Genomic DNA, 26,919 nt, shown 5'->3' with positions numbered 1-26,919 from the left:
AGATGCCGATTCAGTTGGTGGCATGTTTTTGGTCTGGAGGGCGGAGGGAGGTGGGGGGAGGTGGGAGGAGGTGTGAGTCCAATCAGCTGCTCTACCCCCAATGCCCAAACTGGCAATATCATCCTATATATTAATAATAATAATTCATTAATCATTATGTGAATCTAAATTAAGTAAATGCCCCGTTAACCATGTGCTCCTATGTTTCAGTAAAGCCAGACAGAGCAGGCTGCCGGCCGCTTTTGCCCGCCGCTGACGGCAATCTTTATGGGGGGAGCACCCTGGAAACACCGCGTCCCAATAACACAGCCTCATTTGTCATAAAACCACAACAGTCCTGAAAGAATAGTCTGTCTCTGCATAGAGACGGGGGGGGGTTCACCAGCCACTGATTTATTTTCTTCTTCCCCTCTGTCTTTTTCGAACACAATTCTGTAGCCTCAGCCATTCGAGGCCCCCAAGTACTTTTAAGTGATGTTAATCTAATCGCATACTAATTGCCCCTTGTTCTTGGTAACGCACTAACACCTTTGATTCTTTCCTTTCCATATTTGGATATTTTGCCATTTGTGTGGCTTGATGTACAGCTAAATTAGTCTCAGTAGCTGTATGAAAACATTAATGTTGGCTGTAATTTAAGCACCAATAGAATGCTGCAATAAAATGAATTTGAAATGTAATATATTGCATTTACTGCAGTGGGAATAATTCCTAATAATTATTTATTTCATGTTTTTAAATTACAACATTTTCTAACCGATATAGTGTCAGGTAAAATGTCTGCTTCAGTGTTTTGATTTTCGGGGACTGAATCCAAGAGAAATCAGTTCCTGTCTGTTCAATAATGATGCAATATGGGGAGATCGCATTACTTTAGTCAGCTGATCTATCACTATAAAGGAAACACCCGATCGATATTTATTAGGCCTGTAACACGTTTGGCAAGCTGGGCCACAATCTGGCAGAGCTGTCCAAATCCCCTGGCGGCTGTCAGTGCCCATCCTGCTGTCCCGTGTTCCCGCGTGTGTGCTATCCATTTCCTTTCATTTCCTCTCCTCTATATATCTCCCTACATTGGCTTTGCACTCTTTCACAAAAGACCATACATAGGTGTACTGTAGCGTGGCTCAGCGCTAACCGGATAACACTGAAGTTTCTCAAGAATTCCTAGAGAGACAGTCATAACGATGGTGTATGAGTTCATCCAGCCCCCCTCGTTATTCTAAGTGGACACATTTCACTAGGGTCATCTTTTAATATTTGAAGGATAATTTCTTAATGGTAATTTTTTTTCCTGGTTGCTCTGTGGGCTCTGAAAATATGATTTTCAATTTCTAATTTGATTCATTTAGATTAAACTCATTAATCAGGGTAAAAAGTGAGTTAATTGTCTGGGATATAAATGAGGTCGTTAAAAGAGCCGCATTGAGTCTTTATTGATCTTTGTAGGGGAGAGGGAACCAAAAACGTCACTCCTTACCGATGGGTAGCTTCTTCTTTCCGCAGCAGTTCTGCCATTATATTTATATTAGTGTTTATATGTAATTAAAAACAATGCAAGCAAATGCAAATGCATTACTACATGTCCTTCTCTGTTAATGTTAGCCCAGTGCATTCTGGGAAGGCACAGGGCATAAAGTTTGGAATAAGCAGGACGGTGTACCGGGCTTAATCCTGAGATGTGAGGCAGTAATCAAATTCTGTGGGGGATCTATACCTGGTGCTCTGTCAGAGGCCAGGAGGGAGCCGCACTTCCTTTGAGATACGCACCCACAGCAGCAATCGTTAATTCAATCCTTTTATTTCTCAGATATAGATATGCAGTAAAGGTTTTTTTCTCCTAAAAAAAAAAAAAATGAAACTCAAGCTGGGCTTTCCACAATGGGAAAATACAGGGAAAAAATACTTGGCTGGTGTCCACAGAGGTACAGCTGAACCCCCTCCAGTGAAAACAACTCCAGTGTAAACAAAACCCATTAACTCATGACTCCGGGAGACATGGAGTCCCCAGCCTACACCGGCATCACTCAGCATACTTCCTTCTATGTGTTTGACCGTTAGGCATTAAACATAATTGTTCTGGAAGTTTGACAGGAACCTCCTGGGGTTGTAGGGTCTGTAATCATTTAATTCTCCCTCAATTTCCTCTCCATATATATATGTTTTTTTTTCAGCCGTCCCTTTAAGGCACTGGAAGGGTCACTCCGTTTAAGGATCTTCTTGGAGCGCGGCGGCCGCAGGGAACCGTAAACTTCGCGGGGCGCCTTCCCTAGCGCGCATCATCGGGGACCCCGCATGTCGTCTGTCTCCTCCAGCCGAGCTCCCGGCTCGCTGCCTCTTTACCCCACGTCGGTTCGGCGTATTTGCAGGATGCAAATCCTCCTGTGCCGAGCGACACCGGGTGGGACGGAAGTGTCCGACCGCGAGATCAGAAATTTAAAGCGTCCGCTGCTGTCTGGCTTTCTGCTTGGCCGGTAATTGCCCAACAGGAATGCAAAGAGAGTTTAATGAGTTTTTTTTTAATTATTCGATCAAAATAAGAAACGCGTTTTCTCGCTTTTGCAGTCACGGACGATGTAAGCGATATCGAAATGGCTATTAAGAGTGGAATGGTTATTAACGTTAGAAGTTTTGTGCAGAGATAACTGAGAATGTTTTTGTAATGTGCTTTTTTATGGATTTAATGATTGCAGCAGTTATGCCAATGTTAACATCTAGATTGGATCATAATCACAGAGACTTTTAGGTATTGGCCTGGGATCATTAACCTACCCTGTCCCAGGAGTTGTGCAAACCAGTAGTCCAGCCAACGTAGGTAACGATGCTGTCTTGGCACCCTACATTACTCTCTTCTGTGGAATCATGACTCTGCCACCAACCACCATACTCTTCACTTGTGTCTTCAAAGCACTAAGCCTGAATCATATTTGTTTACCTTTGCCCCCCCCCAAGACACAGCAGTTCCCCAGTCCTGTAGTAGACGGACAGGAAAAAAATACGACAAAGCATTTTCTAATGAGAGGGTTAAGCCTTGTTCAGGAATGTGTGTGCGCATGAGCGCGTGTTTGTGTGCCACATGGGAAGCACAGAAAATAAATTTGTTTATCAGAAGGGCAGGAGCCCAGTGCATATCAGTACAGGGCTCATCCATGTCTGCGATTGCCCAACAACAGTAAAGTTCCTTACTGTCGATCAGAGTGACCGGGCAGCTTCTGATGAGATACTCTGGACATATGTGGCAGGTATACTGTGGACAAACAAGGCAGGATTTTCATTAAAAACAACTTCAAAGGAGAATAAAGCTGATTGATGACCTCTTTGGGAAGAATCCCTGTCAATGTAAAAATGCAGACAGTGCTTATCAAGGAAAATAAAACATTTTTTTGAATATGTAGATTCCATTCATCCTGAAATCAGAAGTTTGCTAGTTCAAATCCCATGGTCGGCAGAATAGTCACATCGCTGTTGGGCCTTTGAGTAAAGCCCTTAACCCCCCTGAAAAATGCTGCAGGTGCATTGGATAAATGTGAAGACTAAAGAATTCCATTGTACCTGTACTCATACTGGTACAAATGTTAAAGAAAACATAATTTCACCTTGTAACCTCTCATCCTAGTCAAGGTTGCAGAGGAGGGCGTGAAGCCTGTCCCAAGGAATGTAGGACAGGTTGAGGTATACCCTGGATGGAACGCCAGTCCATCACACACCATATAAATAAAAATAAATCTGTCAGCATAAAATATAGGTTTCTTTTTTCCTGTCATTACACTTTGCAAATCAGACGGATCATGCACAGAAAAGTTATCGATGCATGCTGCATTCCGGCCCCACCCACATGTGTATGGCGAAACACTGTGCACTTCGGATGTAAACGGCAAGCGAGCATTCAGAGTGTAATCTGTGGAGGTAATATTTAGCATGTAAATAAGGATGAGGCATACCGAGACTGAACCAGGCAGATAAAGGGTTAGCGCCTGCACGGCCCCACTGACCCTGTCCTGTTTTAAGCACCTTCGCAGCCAGCTGACTCACGCGTTTCCTTCTGCATGGGCCGGTAATCTCCAGACTTAGCACCCGGTTTGATGGAAATCCCCCCTGAGCATCCAGGTACGACTTTGGAGGCGGATTCGATGCCCCCGGAGACCTCTGCTCTCTCTCTCTGTCTCTCTATCTTTTTTAGAGGGTGAGCTCACACACTGGTGTTAGTCTTGCCTTACTGGGGGGTGGGGGGGGGGGGGTGGTGACAGAAGCCTTTACTTCAGTAGTGGAACATGTGTTTGGGGGTCTAGGATGCACATACCCCCCGCACCTCCCCAGAGCCCACCCCCCCAGCATGCATAAAACAAGCTGAAGCGTCAGAAAGAGCCAGGAAGGAGGCAGCAGTGAATCCTACAGTATTTCCTGGTCCTTTAAACTTTTGGTGCTTCCTGCTCCTCTCGCTCTCTCTCTGTCTCTCTCTACCCAAGTGGGGAGATCTAGGTCCTGTGAAGATATTGGCGGGAGTAGGAGGGGATTGTGCCACGCGGCAGGGCGGAGAGAATAACCCGAGAGCACTCAGTCCGGGCCGGCTTCAGTTATTGATCCCTCTGATGTTTTAAAATAGAAGTGTTTATTTGGTGAGAGCGTGGGACACAACGCGGCGGTGCCAGCTGGTCCCTGGAGTTATTTACGCTTACGTCTTTATGCAGTTTGTGATGCTTTGAGCATGGAGTACTTTTCATAGTGTTCATTTCACTGGGTTCTTTGTATCCGTTTGACGTAAGATAATAATGTATAATAATGATAAAAATAATGTATTAATGACTGAGTTAAGTGAAGGATTCCATTAATTAGCATCAGATTCCTTAAGGAGAGCTAAGGGTCTAGCATTTTACACCCCCCGACCCGCAAGATGTTGATGTTGCTGTGGAAGTAGTCCGAAGGGAATGCCCAGTTGGATCAGTATACTTCCTTGTTGGCGGGGACCGATTGTTGCTACGTGGGCCTCATAAAGCCCACCTGCCGAGACCACCCCCCCCTCCCCACACACCCATGAAATTCAAAACAAGCCCTTCAGCAGTTGTCTGGTCATCTGTCGGTTCCTCATAAAATGTTTTTAAGGAGAGTGAGGTGAAGAAAACATCCAGCTTCAGCATCGAGCAAGAAAGAGACGAGGCTGCATTGATACTCTGAAATGTAACCTGCAGCTTCCGCTTTTTGGAAACATGATTCTGGTCATCTGGTCATTGCCTGAACCCTCCTGCATAAATATCTGGAGCTGGAAAAAAAAACAAAAAAAACCTCAAGGCATTGTGATGAAAAGCTGTGCTTTATTTTACATTTTTTCAAAAAACAAATTGTTGACCCCTTTCTCACTGGTAGCGTCTTCATTAGATGCCTTGGAATAGAAAAACACGTGTTCATTTTCATTCCTCATATCTTTGCCTGAAGCTTTGAGGGTTGGATGAGCGTAACGAGGCAGACGAGGCCAAGCAAACGCCCCTTCCTGTATCGCCTTGCCTGTAATACTACTCGCTTTTGGTTGGGAATGCGTTTCATGTCCCAGTGCAAATGGCGCTCTGCTGACAGGGGGAGAAACCGCATGACGTCACGTTATTAGCAGGGCCATTTGCTCTGATGCAGCTACAGCACCTTTTATATATTTTTTTTTGGGGCGGTGCCAATCCCTTCTTAGAACCTCACATGACAGTCATGCTGCCTGACGCATCTGCCACGCAGCCGTCCTCCGAGCTGCTTTTAGCGTCCCCCTCTGGAGAGCTTTCAGATGGCGCTGTCCTGCTGAATGCCGAAGGTGTCCTGCCATATTCTGCTGCTATTTCCGGCCCGGGCGAATCCAGCCTCCTCAGATGTTTTTGTCTTGCACTCGTGCCGCCGCATCCACTGTCCTGATGCAGGCCACCATGTGTCAAACCACCAGGACCCCTTTATAGCATCCGATAACTCATCTGCTAATCCAGTTTTCTTTGCCATGCATTGTTAAAGGTATTGACTTCATCCAAGTCCCAGGAACCCTGTAGTTCTTCCGCGGTCTCTCGTCACCTCCATCCTCTCTCCTTCTAGCTCATTCTATGTTTCAACACTACATTAATATTTTTTTTGACCTTTTGCATACTGGGAGATCTGTGCACCATTGTTTTGTAGTTGAACAGTTGAACCTCTAAGACAATCGTACAGATCATCAGTTATCTGGAGAGGTGACTGAGAAGGCATGAAACGGTGTATAAAATAAGAAAGCATGTTACTGAATCCACTCCTCCATAAGGATGGGCTAAGCCAGCAGTAGATTAAACATTGCCTTTGTATCAAGGCTGTGACCTTTAAGACTTGGTTTGGGTGCAAAGCATGTCTTCGTATATCAGTCACAGACAAACTGCTCTGCCCTTCCTCTGTCGATGCAACTTAATATCAATACATAACACGGATATGCGTGCTGGTTAACCAGAGAGTTGGTTACCTTTGAAAGCTATTTAATGCCACATAGCTAACAGTTACCAGCTATCCAGTAGTCAGTTCATCCCTTCCCTACAAATGTGGGTGTTAGCATTTAGCTGTAGATCTCTGTAGTGCGGGTCATGTTACTGCTGGAGCAGCCTTTGATGCGCTGTGATGCATTGCTACTTGAGGTTCCATGCATTTCCTGCATCTCTGCACACCCAAGTATAAAGGGAACCCTCAAAAAGCTTCAGGAATTGGCTACTTCTGAAAGCTCCCACAGATGTCTTCAGCCATATAATGCTCAGATAAAAAAAGCCAGGGCTAACTATAAAAATGTTACACTAATGAAGTAAAACATGAACCAATTCAGCTAAAAATAGGAATGATTAACTCAAACGTTATGATAGAACTCATAATGAACTGGTGAATGTAAGGATTGTACATATGATGCTGATACTTCCAAGACACACCGCATAACAAGGGAAATTTAGAGATGCCAATCAACATATTCTGCATTTGGAAACCGGAAGTACCTGAAGGAAACCCACACAAACATGGGATAGGAAATGCAAACCCCACACACAGCTCTGGCTCACTCATCAATGCAATCTTTTCCTTGTTGGTTTTTCTTCGCAGGTGTGCGTCTTGACCGAGTGCGTGGAGGACGACAGAAGTACAAGCGCCGGATAGATGCTGAGAACAGTCCCTACTTGAACCCGCAGCTGGCCCTACCCCCCAAGAAGCCATGTAAGGCTGTTCTTCTCCATCGCTCTCTCCATGCCATCGGTAGACAGTGCCGGGGCCTGTGTCAGCCCGTATCTCTCCCCAGAACGGGCCGACACCAGCAGCTGTGTGGCAGGCTAAAATTAATCTGTCGATGTTAGCATTTCTGGGTTCGGTTCCCACGCTGTCGCTGTTAAACCTGCTGCATCACGAGCACAAATGCATTTGCTTACAGTACACTGCGAGTTTGCACCAGTAAAAATTCTAAAGAAACTGTTTATTATGTATATGTGTAGTAAAATAAAACTCCTTTCTCTCCCAGTACTGCCTTCTTCGTGTCAAAGTGAAAGGAAAACATTAGAAATTAATATTAAATGAACCTGCTTTGTTCCTGATCACGTTCATTTTTCATGGCAGTTCAGGGCAAAATAGTGTGACTGGAAAAAACATGATTAATTAATGCTTTTACTAACCAGACTAATCAGTAATCTTTTCCCATGTATTTAAAATGATTCAAACTTGATTTGTTAGCATTATTTTAATTTGAGCTTTATATTTTGAGCGAAGACCCTATTACCAGTATCCAGCCTGCCGACTCCTCACTTTTCTTTGATATTTTTTGCACATTCTGTTTTTTTATGCCAGTCTGTGTGACCAGCACACTGCAGTCCAGCTGCCTATTAAGAAGAATCCCAGCCTGTTTTTCTGATCGATTATTAGCGTGAAAACAAAGGCTCCGAGATTGCTAGTTCAGCTGCATTGATTCTAATTAGGGAAACGTTAAATAAGATTTAGCAGAGATAGCATCCTACGTTCTGCTGTCCTGGAGTGGAGAGGAGGACACTTTGATCGATTCACTCCGGCCTTTGTCTCCTCTTCCACGGTTGGTATACGAGCAGATAGTGGGAGTTAATGCCTTTTAATTCGCTAATCGGTTGCTCCCTCCGGATATCCACCTCTGTCCTGGCTCCGCAGGGTCCAGGCGCTAGGACAGAGCTGTTAGGTTACGGCCTGCTGTGAAGTTGGATCACATTGTGAAAGATGATGAAGCAGCCGCAGTGGTTGGAGTAAAGGTTTCATTTTGCGGTGTTGTCAAAGGAGGGCATCTTAGGCTCACAGTGGGGCGGAATTATCCTGCCCTTTTCTAACTTTACTCAGAATTCAAACATTAAAGCACAAAGACATTTGACCATACAAGGGAGAAGACACCTAGACCTCAGCAACGATTATAGCACAACTGCAGAGGCAGTTAGATCTGCCCTAAGCAGCTATGCGTAAACATCAGGGATTTTGTAAATATACAGATGGACGTTTCAGCTCAGTCGGCCCTCATACGACAGTCGGCAGAACTTCATGTCCCTGCTAATAGGATCTGACTCTGACTGTATGGCTCCATTCACACTCTCTGTTTCCTTCCTTGGAGTTGAACACAGTCTCTTCTGCCTGCCTCACAGATAACAAAGTCGTCTCCCACCTGCTGGTGGCAGAGCCGGAGAAGATCTATGCGATGCCCGACCCGACTGTCCCTGACAGTGACATCAAGGCCCTGACAACGCTCTGTGACCTGGCCGATCGGGAGCTGGTGGTCAATATTGGCTGGGCCAAGCACATCCCAGGTAGGTGCCTTCTCTGGTCCCATGTTCCTCTTGGAACATGCCCTAATGCTTTAGAACATTAGATTCAGCCACTGGAGTACGTTTAAGTCAAGTCAAATCAAGTAAAAATTTATTGTCATCTCAGCAATGTGCAATCCACACTGAAACAAAATAATATTCCTCATGAATATTAAGAAGGTCATGGCTCTGGGTAGATGGTTTAATGTTGTTCTGTGTCCATTTTCTGAGTCCTACCTTATAGTAGTCATGTTAGTAATCCCCAAAAAAACATTCTGGAACATTTCTTCATGGCCATAAATGTATTTCTCGTCCTAAGGTGCCGAATTTTCATCCTGAATGTGGCACAGTGATCTATCACTTTGCAGAATCCGCTCAGTGACAGAAATAGATAGAAACAGAATATCGATTTGTACGTTTAAACCACTGAAATCCAACAAAACCATGAGGCAACATCTCCAGAAGCAATACCTATTGTAATTTTCCGCTATGCGTAATATAAAATGCGAGGTGGCGTGTTGGCAAGGTCGCACTAATGACATTGACAGATAAGTCTAGTCTGATGGCAGTGGTGATGCTTCATTCTGAGGCACGTCCGGCTCCCTTCTGTGCTGCTGGACTTACATAAGGAGCAGCACTGGGGAAGGAGGTGACGGAAAGGAGAATGGTTTCGGGAAAAAGGTTCTGGAGTGAGACACTCAAGGCAGATTGAAGAGTGACAGCACATGGTGTTAAGCTTTGGGGTTTGGGCGCAGAGCTGGGTCGCTTTTCTCGCTTTTGCTTTTATTTTGCACGTTGGAAAGGGGGAGTGAGACCTAGGGCTCAAAGTGATCACTCCCCAGCTGTGTGACTGGCGCACGATGGTTCAGGTTTCTTCACCGCAGCAGTTCCAAAGGAATAATCCTTCGAGCAATTGCTAGACAATGGGTCAGTCCAGCGTCATTCTTCATCAAAAATTGGGATTTGTCACTTGCACAGAATAAAGAGGAGATTAAAGATGCTTCCCAGTCCTAATTCCCGTATTATTTACTAATTTACTTTGCCGCTAGCGTAATACTGAAAATACTACCACTAACCCCTAGTTGGAGTTAAGTACGTATCACTGTTCTGTTTCCTCCTCAAAGACTGTAGTAATCCCTTAATGGAACTGATGAAGTCCGCATCTCGCGGAGCCGGGCGATCGCCGCCGTCACCCGCCACGCGGCCGGGAGTCGTGACAAACTGTCAGGCGCGAGCGCGGCGGCTAATTTGAAGCCATTAGGCGCGCAGGGCACGGGCAGCGATTCGTTACGGCGGCCGAGAGCACGGCTGACATGTCTGACTGCGCCCACTTAAGCCCCGTTCTGGCCGGGGAGCGGGGAAATTGTAAACTAATTTAAACATCACTCAGTATTACCGGGCTCGCTCTGTCACGGGAGGCGGGATAATGAAACGGTCCGTGTTTTTCCCGACCGCGGTTAAAATTCTTCATTTTTGCCAACGTTACTCCGTATTGAGAAAGTACTCTGGAAAATTAGACCATTTCGTGCATTTTTAAGCATTTTTCCATGCATATTGGTTTGCGTGTTTTTTTAAGCTATCATTTTATGGTCTGACAGGCGCCCTGAGCGATTCTGACATGGCGTCAGGTGAAATTCTACAGAGCTATGTGAACAAACCATCGCCTATAATGTTATATTACGGTGCTAAAATGTGAAATATGATGTTAAATACATGTGGGTGGCTAAGAAAGTTAACACAACTACACAAATTGGAGACTTTTGTTGGGTCTCATTGGCAAGATTAATAATTTCAGTCTGAAATTCTTACTGTAATAAGTCCAACATATCTGTGTGAAGGTAATGAAAAATGGCCAAACCGGAACATAAATATTTATCATGAGGAAAATAATAATAAAACGCTAGGACAGCGTATAGCTTACCTGTAAACAGACCGGAGATCTTTACCTATAAACGAAAGCAATTATCTTTTCTGCCCAGCTTCTTAGTAATGCAGTAAGTTTGACTTTGGAACCACAGCGGAAGTGACAGTGAGCAAACGGCACAGTCAGTTTCAGGGGTGTTTAGGGATGACGCAGGGTTACCACAACGCTTTTGATGTAACTAATTTCAGATTTCTAATGGAATAATGTAGATTTTCCGTAAGATTTCTTGCGTGACCGCGAGAGTCTGAAAACGTGAGTGTCACTTCAGATGCGGGAGAGATGACGACGCTGCGTGTGGCGCGCGTATGTCTGCATTTTGGTTTCGCGCGTCTCTCTTTCGTAAAAACCCCTTCTAGCATCTGGAAAATGCAACCTCATTTTGAGATGCCCCTTCTTAAAGGAGAGACAGACAGGATACAAGATAGGCATGAGCTCTGTCTCTGACTATGGGGATGCTGGGACATTCCACTGGAGGTCCTGGCTGATCGAGTTTTTACTGGTCAAATCTACTGGAAAACAAAGAATTACAGCCTATGACACGGATTTTTGATTTAACTGTCATGGGGAAAATTCCTGGGAAGGAATCCTACTGAGATTCAAGATGTCAAAGAGTCTTGCTCTCCTTCTGGAGGATACAGCATTAATAGAATAAATTGTATACGGATAACAATAAATAAATAAAATATAGGTAATTTAATGAAAATGTAATGTTGTTAAAGGTGAGAATTCATGACATTGGATAAAATTGCCTACTCCATTGAAAACATTTTTATTTCAAGTGGTTTGATTTTCCCAGAATTAAAAATAAATCTTAATTAAAAAGTTAAACTTAATAGTTTGCAAAATATTTCACTTCTGCACTTCTGAAGTAGTTTCGAAGGACTTCCAGAGGCGTCAGTATTTGAAATGGAGTTTGAATTTTCAGTTTTAATTTGAAAGCGAAAGCGCCCCGATCCGCCGTCTAATCTGCGGCGATGCGCGGTTCAGCTCCACCTCACCGCGCCTCCCTTTCTGTACCCCGCCGGGCGATCTCTGAGTGTCCGCGACTCGTCACCGCCCGAGCTTGTCACCGCTGGAAATGCTGATTGATGTATGACCTAAGACGTCTTCGGCAAAGTAAATGCACGATCTATGTAAAGGCTTATATGCCAATATGCGTGGAAAGTCGGACGCTATATTAACTGCGGACGGGTGTGCGTTTTGCGGTGACAGGTATAGGTCTTCACGTATCACAGCGTTGTTGGAAGGGTAGGCTACGCAAAAAAAATAATTATTGAATTCTTCCGTGTTTTGAATCTTGCTAACATTTCTGCAGCATAATCTCACCACCTTGAACTGCTAGGTTGTATAACAATTTGGTAGAACATATTTTCGTTTTTTAATAAAGCCTCGTGGCTTAACAGACTCGTAGATGAACTGGCAGAAGTGTTCTCAGTATTTTTTATTTTTTTTTACGTTTTTCAGTGCAATCGTAATAATAGGAGATGGGAGTTTCCATCAGTGCTTAGATGTTGAACAGACCCCCAGGGGTGGGATGGAGAGTGTACTTCTGGACTCTTCTTATTCCCCGCTTCCCCAGAGAGCATCCCCAGTGCTTGACATTTGAAGGGTCAGGACAGGGGGACTCTTTAACGCCTCTGACAGACATAGGCGCATTCACACGCAGGCCACTCTGTCAAGCCACCCTGAGTCATTGTGCCACGGTGGAGATGGGGGTGTCACACGGGCCTTGGAGTGTCACACTGAGTCAGCACCTTCATGTCTACGTGCCCTAGCCCCCCCAACCCCCATGCACCACGCTGCACGAGGATGGTCCGCTGTCATCACAGTGTTTGGACTCTATACAGTGATACATCTATGGTATTTTTGTTGCTAACAGTGTTGTGGTTGAAGGCTAATATTTGTAGAAAAAAAACAATTTGTATCTTGTGAGTTTCTATATCTAAATAGAGATGTGCATGCAAATAACCTAAATACATAAAGAAAAAGGCGTTAAAACGTACAGCCAAGTTGCATTTAGGACACTCATAAGAACTATGGTCTTAAAATTAAAAAAAAAAAAATCTTAGACCTGAAACAGCTCTGGCCGCTGCTTGATTGACCAGGACTGAAATTCATAGAGAAAATACACAATGCAAATCGCTAAACAGGATATCTGTCTATGCAAGGCAGTGAAATCTTGACTTCCTAGGTCTCTTTGTATGGCAGCATCTGCAAAACAAATAGATATTGTCCCCTGTTCCCTTGTGTTGGTCCAGTTCTATGACGATTCTCTATGCCACAGAGCGATTTCGTTAGGGCTTCCTTTCCTTGCTGGAGCACCTGCATATGACGTCATCTCAGCGGTACAGAGACTGGGAAGCATCTCTGTTCCCTGCAGAGGCTCAGCTATTCAGCGAAATGGAGCTTTTTCCGTGTTGTTTTTGGGACAGGCGCGTGCGACCGAGCTACACCTAGTTATTCCCGCGGTTGAGGGGCGACGTCGGCGATAACGACGTGCAGAAACAGGGCATTATCACATTTTTTCTCCTCTTCTTAGTTTGATTACATTTGTAAATCAAATCGATCCATCAGGCTGGAGTGAGTGGCGCGGTCTGTAGGCATAGTAATCTCCATCTAATAAAATGTAAATATGCCACATGGGTAAGTAACCGATAAATCAAGGCCGTGTGTTTGCCACTCATTAAATATCAGAATGAGCGGTCAAATTTTTTTTGTATTTTCAATTTTGCGAAGTGCTGCTGGTGCATAAAGATAGATAGATGTAATTATACAAACCAAACCCCATCCCTGCTCCTTCCGGCGCCACTGCCCATGTCATCCTGTCATCGGCTTTATCTCTGTTCGTTCGTGCGCAAGTTCCCTGAGAGGCACGCAGTGGCCAGCATAGCCCCACCACCTCCTCCTGGATACTCCGAGAGCAATAATAATACTCAGAGTAATAATAGTACTAGTTGGTCCTAAGTGTGCTGTTTATTATCTGTGTGCATAGGGTCACATGGACAACATGGGATGTAAATGTGTGTTTGTGTGCTGTTTAGGGGCCACAATATACAGTTAATTTATTCCCACCCAACCACTATCTTTGAGTTCATTGAGCAACAGGATCGAATCTGTGACAATAGCCGCGTCATTTTATTTCCGTTTTTTTTTTTTCAAGAGAACAAGAAAGGGGGTGTAGATGAAGCAGGTTTAGCATTGTGCGATTGGCCAGGGTCGTCTCTGTGCCACGGCGAATCGTATCCGCGTGCCAAATCGCACAGCTGTTCTGTACCGATTCCCCAGCCTTGTTCTTATATATATATATATATATACAGTACATGTTAATATATTTTCTTTGTATCCGTTACGTTATATGCTGGCAACTCTTAGGGCAGCCAGGTCAGGTCCTCATCTGGACCTGGTTGGTTTGTACCTGTTTCATCACAGGGAGCCATGTGCGAGTAAAGCCATTCAACCTGGCCGATGATGACATGTGAGCCATCAGCCCCAGTAATAGCTGTGAAATTTCATAATTACACAGCCTTTATTACATTGCATAATGGCCCTGAAGCAGTGGTGTAACAATTAATTAACATTTTCAGCTGGTGCCTTTTTCCAAGATGAAAAGGTACATGTTGCCATGAAAAAGAAGTACTGTCTTGTCTTTGGGTGTGGCTGAAGATATAGTAGGACATCCCTCACAGCCTCTCTCTCTCTCTCTCTCTCTCGCTTTCTCTTCTTTTGTTTTATCAAAATCATGCAAGGACAGCTGAGCGTTTTTTGAAAATGTTAGGATTTACAGACCTGACTGCATCATAAGCTGTGTATCTGTCCGCACATCGAATTTAAGTAATACTTACTGAAACTTGAAATTAACATGGTTAAAAACATTCCTCTTACAACCTGTTACATACTGCTAGGAAAACCTCAACAAAGCAGACATTAGCATAAGCAAAGGATTGGAGCTGTTGATTACTGTCCTTTGTTGTCATCTGGATGTTTTTCTTTTGACCATTTGACATTAGCCAGGCAATACCCCTTTATTCCTTCTAGGGTGTTCCCCAGAGTTGTTCCCTCTACTACCTTGGATGGGCTCTGGGCCATCCTGCCACCCAGACCAGGATAAAGGGTTTGAAGATGGATGGATGGATGGATGGATGGATGAATGGGTCAACAATGCAGTTTTTTGTTAAATCTCTGCCAAATGTTTTTGAGGGACTGTGTTGAGTGTTGCATTATACCATACTGAACTGAAATCTAATTAAACATGGTGGCCTCCTCTAATTAACATGCAATCTGCTGAGTAGAGGAAAGACAGGAGAATTTGAGGAGTGGGAACGTTCACGTGACATACTGTAGAGAGACATCATTTCTCCAGAGGTGACATTCAATGGCCAATGTCTATGAGTATTCAACTGCTTGCTATTTTACCAGTCCAGAAAATTCATTAGTTTTTATTATCCTTTTACATTAAAGTGCCTGTTGCTGTTTAATTTTGATATCTAATCAGGTGGAAAAAATATACAATAATCCGTAACATCTTAACTGGTCGCCTTGGCAATTTTTCGAACGGATCACCGCGATGAAAGTTTGCAATTAGGCGCGTGCTTGTTGCTAATTATCTGCAGCAGAAGCGAGAGCTTCTTTCGTCGACTTTGTGATTAACAGACAACCCTGCATCCCTGCTTCCCTCCGGCACCTTCCACGATCCCGCCGTTTGTAAAGCAATTATGTTCTGCGGAAAGATCCGTGTTTCCTCCCTGGCACTTACCATGGCTCGGGCAGTGGGGGCGGGGGGGGGGGCGGGGGGGGGGGAGGGGGCTTGTACAATTCAGCTCAGTGAGATTTTACTAAATTTGAGGCTGTCCAAGTTGTGCATATTTACTGCAAAACAAGAAAACAGAATAAAGAGAAGCCCAGTTACTTTCTTGAAGTTATGAAGAGATCGAATAAAAACAGAACTACTTTTTTTCTTTTTTTTTATAAAAGCACAAATTACTGGGCAAAATTGTGTTAACTCATTCAATTTTAGATTAAACAAAAATTGTTAGCACCCTGTAAGACGCTCTTCCGGCTAGATGGCAGGCCGAACCACGAGGTGTCGGCATAGCAGGGATGGGGGCTGGTCACAGTCTGGGTGTAAATCCAGGGTATGGGGGAGGCCAGAACCGAACCAATTGTTATCGGTAATAAGGCAGAGGTTACGGTAATGAAAGACTGGTTCATTCCACTCTGGTATTAGCAATAAAAAGTGACTCATGGTCTGTCTGTGTTGTGGTGCCCGTTATAATTTTTACCCTGCCCCCCCCCCCTATTGAGAAAGGAACAGAGCTACAGTGGGTCTATTAAATGGTACTGTAGACAAAACATCGGACATACCTTTGTGCTAAATGTCTCTATATTGTATTCCTTGCCTCTTACCCCTGATGTTGTGTCTAATACCTTAATTTGCAGCAGTAGTCTGAGTGCCGCATTAGGGGAAGAAGATTAAGCGAGGATCACGGCAGGTTATGTTTCTGCTCGTGTTCTCCGAGGGCAGAAAGGAAAGTGCAGCCTTAGTGCAGCTTTTCTCTGAGCAAAGTGGCTTTAAGCATTTAATGAGTATGATCAGATGTTTTTGTGTGTATGAGTATAGAGATACTCTGCTCAGGAAAGTGTTTTTCAAAAGGACATTTAGCAGCTAAAACATACCTTTAACATTTTTCATTTGCATCAAGCGCAGCAAGGAGAAGATTCGTAGAGGCCGCGATGAACAAACATTAGATTCTCATTGGAACAGAAGCACCTCGTTTGCTAAATTCTCTAGGGTGCTTTCTTCGTGAACCCTGGCTTTCAGGATGTCGTTCATTGTCTCGTTAGGGACGAGCGTCCTCCAGATTTTTAATTACCCATCCCATAAAATGCTATGTCTTATTCCTCCACGTAATGACGTGTATTCTAAGGATGGCCTGGAAGATGTAACAAATGTGCAATTAGAAGAACTTCTTGGTCCTCATGAACAGATGTATTATTATATTCGGTGCCGATGTGGACGCCCGGTGACCATCCAGACGGCATTTCTTTAGCGTGTGCCGTCTGCTGTCTGGGTTTTCAGGATTCTCAGAGGCATGTTCATTTCTGTGACGACTGAGCCCATCTACCTTGTGGCTGGCTGTCCTCCTCTTCCTATTTTTTTTTCCCTTTCCAAGCATTACGGTTATTTCTAACAAACTGGGTCTATGCCCAAAAGAAGGTCCCACTTCTGTCTAGTCATTCCTGCTTGAGCTATAAATGAACGGATGTATATTTATTAGTGGTAAACAGAGGTACTGCTTTATGTGAAGGGTCACACCAAATGGGAGGTCCGTGTAATAGCAGCATGTTCATTCTGTTGACCGAACATCCTGATCAAGGCTGGATATACTGGCTAGGGATTTCAAATGCCTCCATCAACACACACTTTAGAATAAAACTGCTGAGAGTTTGGATTCTGCGCTGCATGTGTTTTTGTATTTCATCGAGATGTCATCCAGAAGAATCTTAGACTCCATCCATCCATCCATGCATCCATCCATCCATCCATTTATCCAATAATAGATATATATACAGACCCTTCTCTACTTACAAACTTTCAACTTACAAACTTTCAGACATATGAACAAAGAGGTCTGTAAATCCAAATTATGTTCATTGGGCTCCCATTTCCTGTCCGCAACATCAATCTTTTTTCTGTGCATCAATTCCGCCTAGTACAACTTCTGGCCGCTAATCCCGCAGCGTAGTGTGCGTACTCCCAGCTTCCTAACCCTTAAAATGATGTTGAATAATGACTTATGAACATTTCAAATTACGAACGGCCGGTCGGAACGTATCTCATTCATAAGTAGAGGAGCGTCTGTGTGTATGTGTATATATATATATATATATATATATCATGTATACTTTAAGTCTTGCTTCTTGGATGACATTAATTAAATATGGGAAATTCAGGAAAATAAGGCATAAGAACCTCAGGTATCTGGGAAGAGGATTCTCTGCAGACACTAAGCATCTGTCATGTGTTTATACTGTCTGTGGTTGTTGGTCTAATAAGCACAAAACCAGTCGAAAGCAACACAGAGGCCCAAGAGTCATTTGACTGGAGTCCCCTGCATTCCTGGCCAGGCAGCCCCGCGTCTCACACAGTCTAAACAGATTCGTCACACAGACCGGCCCGAGGCGGTATGGTGGTCAGCCACTGCCCTGTCCGCCTGTCCTGCCCAACAGGGGTTAAATCCGAACCAGAGCCCCTTCCTGCCAGCATGCTGGGCCAGAGACAAACATTTATCCAGCGTGGAACCTACGCTCTCCCAGCAAGCTGTTCTGCTCCATTCAGAGGGACGAGAGAACCAAGAATTGTATCAAATGGCTGCAGTGTCTGCCAGCTATGTGTGGTTTGGGGGATGGGGTAGGGCGAGGGGGGGTGGTTACCCTGGTCTGCTGATGATGTCTAGTCCAGTGGAGCATACTACAAATGTCAACATTAAGTCACATATTTCATATATCTGCACTCAATTTCCTAAATAAGACCAAGTCAGTCTGGGAATTTCCACAAGTTCTGCAATTAAAAATTAATTATATTCTCCTTCTTCAGACTTTATTCCCAGATATTGTCTATTTATTTTGATTGGGTTGGCCCATTTTAATACAGACAGATCATTTCCAAGGTAACGCGTTTAATATACTGCGGTACAGGATGGTAATACCAGTCTCACAGGTCAGATACATGTTGGTGTTCAGTATATTTGCATGATGCCTTCCTTGCTTCCATGGTTTCATGTTTATCTGTTGCACTTTCATTGTGTAGATGATTTTATAGGGATTTGCCTTAAAATGAAATATGAAATATGCCTTGGCACTGGCAGGGATAAAAGGGACAGTGATGTCGTTCCACACATAAATGTCAGTGAAGATCCCTCTTCATCATCACCAGCAAATGGACAGCGAGCCTCTTTTGTCTTCTGTGTATTGATCTGGCCATGAGAGTGTAGATTTGTATCTCTTAATTAATGCGCCCTGAAACAGAATTTGTATTAATCAACCAGATAAGAAAAAATTGGTCCCTCGCAGTCTCAAGACAGCCAGAAGTAAAGACACACAGCCCCCCCCCCCCCTTCCCCGATAAAATCACCAGTCAGATCTCGGGAAAAAACGGACGGAAAAAAGTTCCCACCTTCCACTCAATAAACTAATCATCCTGCTTTTAATTATTCGGCGGAGGAATGTGTGGCAATTCCGGAATGTGTAAATCTAATTATTTACTAACAGCAGAGCCTGGGATTGGATCGCCACGGGAAAGTGTTCCAGGCAATAGGCTTCGTCCATCTGCTGCCTCGCACCCCCCGCTCCGTCCCCATTACCCACGACTACACCATCACGCCACTTGTCCACTTCGTTCTTCTCGTCCATAATTTGCTTAACCTCAGCTAACCTTTTTTTTCCTCTCCCCACTCCCTCTCTTTTTGTCTGTTTTTTCCCCCGGTGTGTCACCATCATAGGGGCTCTTCGGGCCGGTGCTGGATGCAAGCTTTCTCTATATCGAGTTTCGGCTTCCTGTCCTCTTTTAATCCTTGATATTGTAGATAATGCTTTGTTTTATTTGACGCGGGACATAAGTGCTCTCTTGTTAAGTCTTGACTTCCTCTCCATCGGGAATCGGTCTACAAGGACTCATAAACACACCCATACGCGTCTGCGTGTTCACTGCTGTGGGATGTTTCTGTAGGTGCTCCTCACTGAGCTGGTCACCCTCTCTGGAGACGCCCCACCCCCCCCACGTTAATACACAGCAGCCTCGGCCTAAATACCCCCTTTAAGAAGTTCTCCTCTAATTCCCTTTGATGATTTTATTAAGTGGATGTGGGTGTTCCTGCCAATTGGCAGTGCTGAGGCTCCCAGCCAGCAGGCCAGGAAAAGCACCAACTGCTCTTTGTTGTCTGGCTGCCCCTAATGAGATCAGAGATGTTCACACTTCAGGACAGTAAATCAGCGGTGTGGGATAAACAGTAGCGGAAGGAGCGCACGCGACGGCCCCCTGTGCCATTGGCGACGGCCTCAGTGAAGGGGTCCGGGCTCCGGCGCTCCGCTGCAAAGGGACCCTCACACGATGGTTATCAGAGACTTTCTGTCCAATCACTTACCAGAGAAGTCGTGACGGGAAATCGGATTGCGTCCCCGCTAGGGAGGTCCGACAGTGTGGAGGGAGTCAGAGGGCAGTCAAATTCCCAGAAATACTCATTAATTTGCACTGCTTTTTCCCTGGCTTCAGTGCTGTCATTTCAATGGAGAAAATATGTTCATTTTTAATCTTCCTAAAGACACAACTTATAAAAAGTTTAATGTGCGAAATAAATAGGCAATCCACGTCGACAGCTTGGTGCAGATTTGTTTATGCTCATGTGATTTTATTAATTTTTCTGGCCCAGGATCAATAAAAAGCTAATAAAAACATTTCTAACTTGCTTTTCCCTCCAAGAATTTTTTTTTTTTTATTTTATTTTGAAAACGAGCAATATTATGCTTGTAATCGGTTTTTCGGCTGCACTGATTGGTTGGGATTGATCTATGCCGCAGGCTGGGGAGATATGACAGCTCCCCCGCAAGGATGCCCCCCAGGTTTTCAGAGTTTCTGAGACCATTGCAGAATTTGAATCACTATTCAGAGCAGATGCACAACTAGATGCGACAGAGACAGGGCTTGCTTCTTGCATGCTGCATGTTAACGCCAGAGTTCCTCAGCGTGACAGGAATTTGACCGCCTTCCCTGTCCTGTCGTTTCTCACCCCACTCTGCTCTCTCTCTGTCTCTCCCCAGGCTTCTCCACTCTTTCCTTGGCAGACCAAATGAGTCTATTGCAGAGCGCGTGGATGGAGATCCTGATCCTGCGGGTGGTGTACCGCTCGTTGTCCTTCGAGGACAAGCTGGTCTACGCCGAGGACTACATCATGGACGAGGACCAATCGAAATTGGCCGGCTTGCTGGACCTCAACAATGCCATCCTGCAGCTGGTAAAGAAATACAAGAGCATGAAGCTGGAGAAGGAAGAGTTTGTGACCCTCAAGGCAATAGCACTTGCTAATTCAGGTTAGCAGATCCTTTTGTGTTGCGCTCTTCGTATTTATTGACGGTTTTTTTTGTGTGGGCTACATCCAACAGACGGAATCCCTTGGGAGTAAAGAAAAAGAATAACATTTCAAATAAGCCTTTAATGAACACACTTTGAAGCATTAAATTGCCATGAAATGAAACGTTTTCCCTCATGAACACCAACATACACATGCACCTCCCATTGCAGCCTCTTGCTGTATCTTCCGGAAAATTCATCTTACATTCCGAGTAATGCAGTTCTGGGTGTCAAGAACAGGGGGCGATGTCGCTCACCATTATCATGCATCCAGTGCCCCCCCCCCACCCCGCCCCCCATCTTCCTCCAGTCCTGGCCACATCTTTGAACTTTATCTTGGTTGCCGGCCAGTAGTTTTCCCTTTAATTACAAGAAGGAAATGTCAATAAAATCCGCTAAATGGGACGCGATGAGTGGCACCACTGGGCAGGAAGCTATTTGTTCAAATTCTGCGCTGCTCGAGGTATTGACAGTTTGTTTTCTGGGGCCATATGTGATGATCAATCCCAGGCTGGGCTCAGCCACGCTGAAAAATGAAAAAACAGATTGGTTTTGCCTGCTTGTGGATAACAGCACCCTGTTCGGCCAGCATGGCAGAGGCCGACCGAGGAGTCGGACCCCGACTCTCGACAAATGATTTTTTTTTTTATTGATCTGGCTCTTAATAGTTAATCACTGGCTATCAATGCAAAGGCGAGGATGAGGTTTTTAAATTGTGGGGGAAAAAAGCTGATTTCATGAATAGATAATTGCATTAGTTTGCTTTCCCTAACGGTTCCTGACGGTGCGTGTGGATTTGGGCATTGGCACGCCCTGTGCGTGTGTGTGTGTGTGTGTGTGTGGCTTGTTTATCTCACTGTCATTTTATCCTAGCTAATTATCAGCCTTTAGCCTTATCAAGTTGCCTTTAATATACAGTAGGAGCACTTGATCATGCAAAGAGAGGCGCGTGACGGCAGAGAGGATATTTACATTTTGTAAAGTCATACCATCTGTTACGTGTCTGTCCATAAATCTCCATACTGTAAACTGTAAAAGGTTCTTTTTAGCCTATCAGCAGTTGGCATCTTATTTTTCCTTGTTTTGACTGGATGCTCTTTAGGGATATTCAAGGAAAATAAAAGTGCAAAAAATCCATCTGTGCATGCAGCTTCCGTACTAGTGCACAGTTGCAGTGACCCTGAGGCCTGTCCCCGGAAGCCCAGATCATGAGGCAGGGGCCACCCTGAGGAGGTGGGGGTCTCCATTGTGTTGTATTGATTTGCATGCAAAACATCGCACTACAGGCTAATTAGTAATGCCTTCCTATAAATGTGTAATCCCAAGGAGAGTCTGGTTGCAGTGCATAGTGCATGAAGTGGGTTTTAGTAAGTATGTTGAGATTTACCCCCCATTCTCCAGCATCCACTGAGGTCCTCAGGCTTCATCCTGTCAGCTCCACCTTGTCAGGTTTGGGCTGTAGCTCCTCTCCAGGGGGCTGCTTGCGCCATCACTTCATGATATCATCTCCATCGTGGGTATGGAAATGGCCTCCACTGGAAAACTTGCGCAAATCATGTCATTAACGTGGTGGGGGGGGGGGGGGGTCGGGGTGTCGGGGGTCCCGTTCAATCATGGTCATGTACAAGACAGCAGTGTAACGCCAGGGCAGGAAGTGGAAATGTTTCAGCATTGGAGTTTCAGTAATTATTAGCCCCTCTATTGGGTGCTGGTGTTGGAGACACTGGAAACCGGTTCCTCTTGCATTCGTTTTCCAGGCATACATCATGATCTAAGCTTCTAATTTTATTATACAATTAATAAAATGCAGGGCATTTGACCTGAGTTTGACCTGAGTTTCCCCTATGTGTCACCCCCCCCCCCCCCATGAAGATTCCATGCACATAGAGGATGTAGAGGCTGTGCAGAAGCTGCAGGACGTGCTCCACGAGGCCCTGCAGGACTACGAGGCTGGACATCACGCCGAGGACCCGCGGCGGGCCGGCAAGCTGATCATGACCCTGCCACTGCTGAGGCAGACGTCCGCCAAGGCCGTGCAGCACTTCTACAGCATCAAGCAGGATGGCAAGGTGCCCATGCACAAACTCTTCCTGGAGCTGTTGGAGGCCAAGGTCTGACACTGCCCCCTAAAAATGACCCCCCCCCGACCCATCTCCCCCTCCTGACCTCTACCCCAGTAAGATGCAGTAGGGCGGGAGAATCGGCCTCTCCGGCTTTCCTTCCATGGAGGGCGCTGACATTTTATCGCCCCCTGGAGGAACTTTGTCATCAAGCTACGGAAAAATAACGGCGCGAAAAAAACGAAACAACTAACATTAACAGCATTCATTACTACTTACAGCTATACCGCGTATAACAGAGATAAATTCATGAAACTGTGGCTGCACTGAATGTCAACCAGCTTTTTTGCCCTTTGTTTCTGATGCAGCGTTTTGTTTTTGTTTGTTTGTTTGTTTGATTGTTTGTTTGTTTTGTTTTACTTTATTTTTATTTTTTTTTCTGCGATCAAAACGAGATTTGTCGTTCTCTGACACTTCTGGAGCAGAGGTGAGGATGAAGCCAGCCCTGCCCAGGAACAGAGATTCATTCAGTGGATGCCAGCGGAGCATTAACCAGAATGCAGGCCAGTACCCGTCCACTGAACTAAAGGCGTCACAGAGAGCGCTTTCCTTCTGTAGCGCACTGGCACAGGACAGAGACGGAACACAGTATTAGACTCTACGAGTGCAGTTTAGGAAACTGTGTGCAGGTGGATATCTGAAGTAACTGCAGCATTTTTCCATCCAGTCGGACAGTTGATTGATTTGGTAGTGGTTTCCTGTCACGTCTTCCAAGAAAAATCATATTTTTTTTTATATATATATATATATATAATTTCATGGTGATCTTTTCAGGGAAATCTGAAGCTTTATTCACTCATGCAATGTGAAAAAGAAATATATATATATTGCTTGATCGTTTTTCGTTACATTAATAGGGAAACGAGGAACAAAAGCCGAAGTCATATATTAAAGGGAGACGTTTCAGATTTTTAATGATATTTTGTGCGTAATTAAGAACTTTTGTATCAGCTTAATCAATTTCAGACATTGTATCAGTTGTTAATTGTGAAAAAAATGTAACCTTCTACGAGCAATAGTAATTACTGAAAATCTGCAAATACACAAGTAGGCAATTTATGTTTGATGTTTGGGTTTAATATAATTACTTTCTCTGGCATACTGTGGCAGTTTTCATGACCATCAACTCTTAGATTGTATCTACTCAGTTAAAGGTAGAAAAAAAATAAATACAAATTGAAAGCCAAATCAGATGAACCAGACAAAAAAATGCCCAACAATTCCAACGTAAATCGTAAAAATAACAATGCATTTGATCTTTATGGAATTACACGTCACCTCCAAGGAAAGCTGTGATTTCTGAACTTTACATTTTCCCCCTGTTTTCACAGACCTCAGTTTGCATGTCTGTTGTAGTAAGTACACAAGGAATAATCTAATAGCGATGAAATCTTGAGTACTGCCTTCTGGGGACATTCCAGTCAGTAATCTAAATATGCTAAAAAAGAAAAGAAAAAAAATAATCTGCTCGACACCACATCATGCATTGATGTCTCTTAGTCTCTTTACTTTCCAAACCTTCCTAACCATTGTATATTGTAAATTTATAGACTGTAAAACTAACCTAAGATATATTAATGGAACAGAGTAAAAGTGAAGAAAAAAATGTAGGTAGGCTATTCATTGTGTCTTGTTAACTGTGCTTTTATTTTAAAGTTAGTTTTTTTTCTCTCTTTTACGTTGCATAAAAAAACCGATGTCTTGTACCTTCCGTGGTGACTCCAGTTCTCGTGCTGTAAGCTTTTTGAAAACACAGGGTAGAATTAGAGACAGTACTGGATGTACGAAGCCTCAGGAGACACCGGTGGTGCATTTGTTCTCTAATAATCTGCTAATAAGGCTCTTTTATTAATCGCTAGATCAACACATCCAAAAATATCTCTCTACTGGCTTATAACTGAGTAACTACTATTGAAAAGAATGAAAGAACATCTATAAAAGGAATCATTTGTGTAACCATTTCTTGTAGATTAACAGTGTACATCTTAGGTTTAAAATCAAGAAGCATTTTAATACTTCTGAACAATCAGTTGTATATTTATTTAAACAAAAATAATTAAAAAAAAATGCTGTATATAAAGCCTTCCATACTGATCAGTTATATCACCGTTATATTATACTTTGGGGTCTGAAGGTTATGAAGGACAAAAAAAAACCTTTTCTGTTTGGTGCAGGCAAGTTTTATCTTAAAACTTACCGGGACACAAAAAGTATTTTTAAAAGGAAGATTGGGTTTTAGAGATCTTCTCCTATAGACGTGTTCTAGAAATGCTGTATATGGACTCTTATGTTGCTGTATGAAACAGCAGGGAAGTGGACTGTGATTCCGTATGTACTGATCGTGCAGTGCATTTTACCGGTTGGTTGTTAGGTCGAAACCCCCTTCTGCTTGTCAGAAGCTACACCATTAGAGAAAGTGCTGTTTTTGTTCTTCTTTTGTATGTTTTTTTTTTTGAGGGGGGGGTTGTTAAGAAACATGTTTTCATGTTTGTCTTACTGTTTAACTTATATTTGCTCAAAGCAAAATTGGAAGGTGGGGTTATAAACACTTGGGTTTAAGTGTCTCCAGTCTGGGACTGCCCTGAATATCCATAATACGTGACTAGTTATAGATCAACAATGGTGACCATACCCCAGTTTGCCTAATTCCAGATCTACTGTTACATTGTTTTTTTTTTCTTTTTTCAGTGAAAAGCAAATTGAATCTTCATTTAATAATCAATTTGGAATTTATTATACCCTTCACCAACGAAGAATATTTAAACAATAAACCGGATTTTGTTTTGCAACAAGTTACTGGGGCAGAAATGGGAGAATGTTCAGCTGAGGTCACAGCTGAAACATTTTGCTGACTTTACAACATCTACTGTTTATCATAGGAAAGGTATTATTTAGCCATAAAAAAATCTGAAAAAATTTAAAAAAACATTTTTTTCTTATATGAAGCAATATGATTGTGCAACATGGGGAAGTTGTACTTTGTTGTTTTATTACATCATAATGCTGTATTTATGGAACTATTTTGCATTCAAATTATAGGAGTAACAATTAAATGTAAAAACAACTGCTATTTTTATTATAGAAGAGATTATGGGTGCTGTCCATTGTATTTAAATGATTAACACTTCACCTGCCAGCAAATTGAAACCATCCGTGGCATTTGAGTTTGTGCACGAAAGCCAGAATGGAGGAGTCCCATGCGAGAAGCTTAATTGAGAAGTGAAGGTGAAACAATTTTCAATCCGGGAGACGCAGGAACCAGCAGTGAGAAACCATGTCAGTAGATCTAGTTCTGTGCTCTACGCCTGTAAAACAATTACCTGTATATTTTTGTGATGTGTATCATAAAGTGTGCGCCAACAATATGTCGATTGTGTAAATGTATTTATTTTACATTGTATATAGTGTTCAATGCAAAGAGAGACATTGACCTTTCCCCCCACCCCAACTGCAGTCGGTTAAAATGTGTAACTGCAATTATGCCTTTCAGGATAACAGTAGAGCAATATTAAACAATGCTTCCAATTTTGATTTGTCTTTGTTAGCTGTGTGTGATTTATTCATTACAGGAGACCAATTTTAATGGTAAATGCTAACAATGTGACAGACATTACTGATCAGTACTGCAACAGTATAACACTATAAATAACACTGTAGATATATATATATATATATATATATATATATATATATATACAGTATATATATATATAGAGAGAGAGAGAGACTATGGGCTTAACCTAATTAACTTTATATATTATTTGCTTTTATCCAAGGTGATGATATACATCCATATTTATACACACACACACGCACACACACACCCGCACACAGATTTTGAGCAATGGGGGGTGGTGACTCTGCTTATCCTGGGATATGAGTTGGTGACCTTTCAGTCACAGCTATATTCCACTCCCCACTTCATTTAAAACTTTATTTAGACACATGCTTATTGCACAAAGTGGTCTGCAATGAGGAAGG

The 26,919-nt window shown here is 43.5% G+C and overlaps 1 protein-coding gene and 1 long non-coding RNA gene across 5 annotated transcripts in view; one reads left to right on the top strand and one right to left on the bottom strand.

Annotated features, from left to right (window-relative positions):
- The window catches only part of LOC111841311 (estrogen-related receptor gamma-like), a 129,538-nt gene extending 103,069 nt beyond the window's left edge, over positions 1-26,469 (top strand). For all 4 annotated transcript variants that reach the window (XM_072702758.1, XM_072702757.1, XM_072702755.1 and 1 more), the window contains exons 4-7: positions 7,072-7,182; positions 8,613-8,774; positions 20,509-20,778; positions 22,691-26,469. In XM_072702758.1, coding sequence (XP_072558859.1) covers positions 7,072-7,182; positions 8,613-8,774; positions 20,509-20,778; positions 22,691-22,935 — 788 coding nt within the window. In that variant the 3' untranslated portion in view covers positions 22,936-26,469. The remainder of the gene's footprint in view (positions 1-7,071; positions 7,183-8,612; positions 8,775-20,508; positions 20,779-22,690) is intronic.
- Positions 5,290-10,966, bottom strand: LOC140581001 (uncharacterized). Its single transcript, XR_011984102.1, has 2 exons — positions 10,693-10,966; positions 5,290-9,106 (listed from the first exon to the last, which is right to left on the bottom strand). It is a non-coding gene; the product is annotated as an uncharacterized lncRNA (long non-coding RNA).
- Positions 26,470-26,919: the final 450 nt, after the last annotated feature.

Source organism: Paramormyrops kingsleyae, chromosome 19 (assembly GCF_048594095.1).
Source record: "Paramormyrops kingsleyae isolate MSU_618 chromosome 19, PKINGS_0.4, whole genome shotgun sequence".
Lineage (NCBI taxonomy): Eukaryota > Metazoa > Chordata > Actinopteri > Osteoglossiformes > Mormyridae > Paramormyrops > Paramormyrops kingsleyae.
The sequence above is the reverse complement of the archived record's forward strand: the minus strand, read 5'-3'. Positions and strand labels throughout refer to the sequence as shown.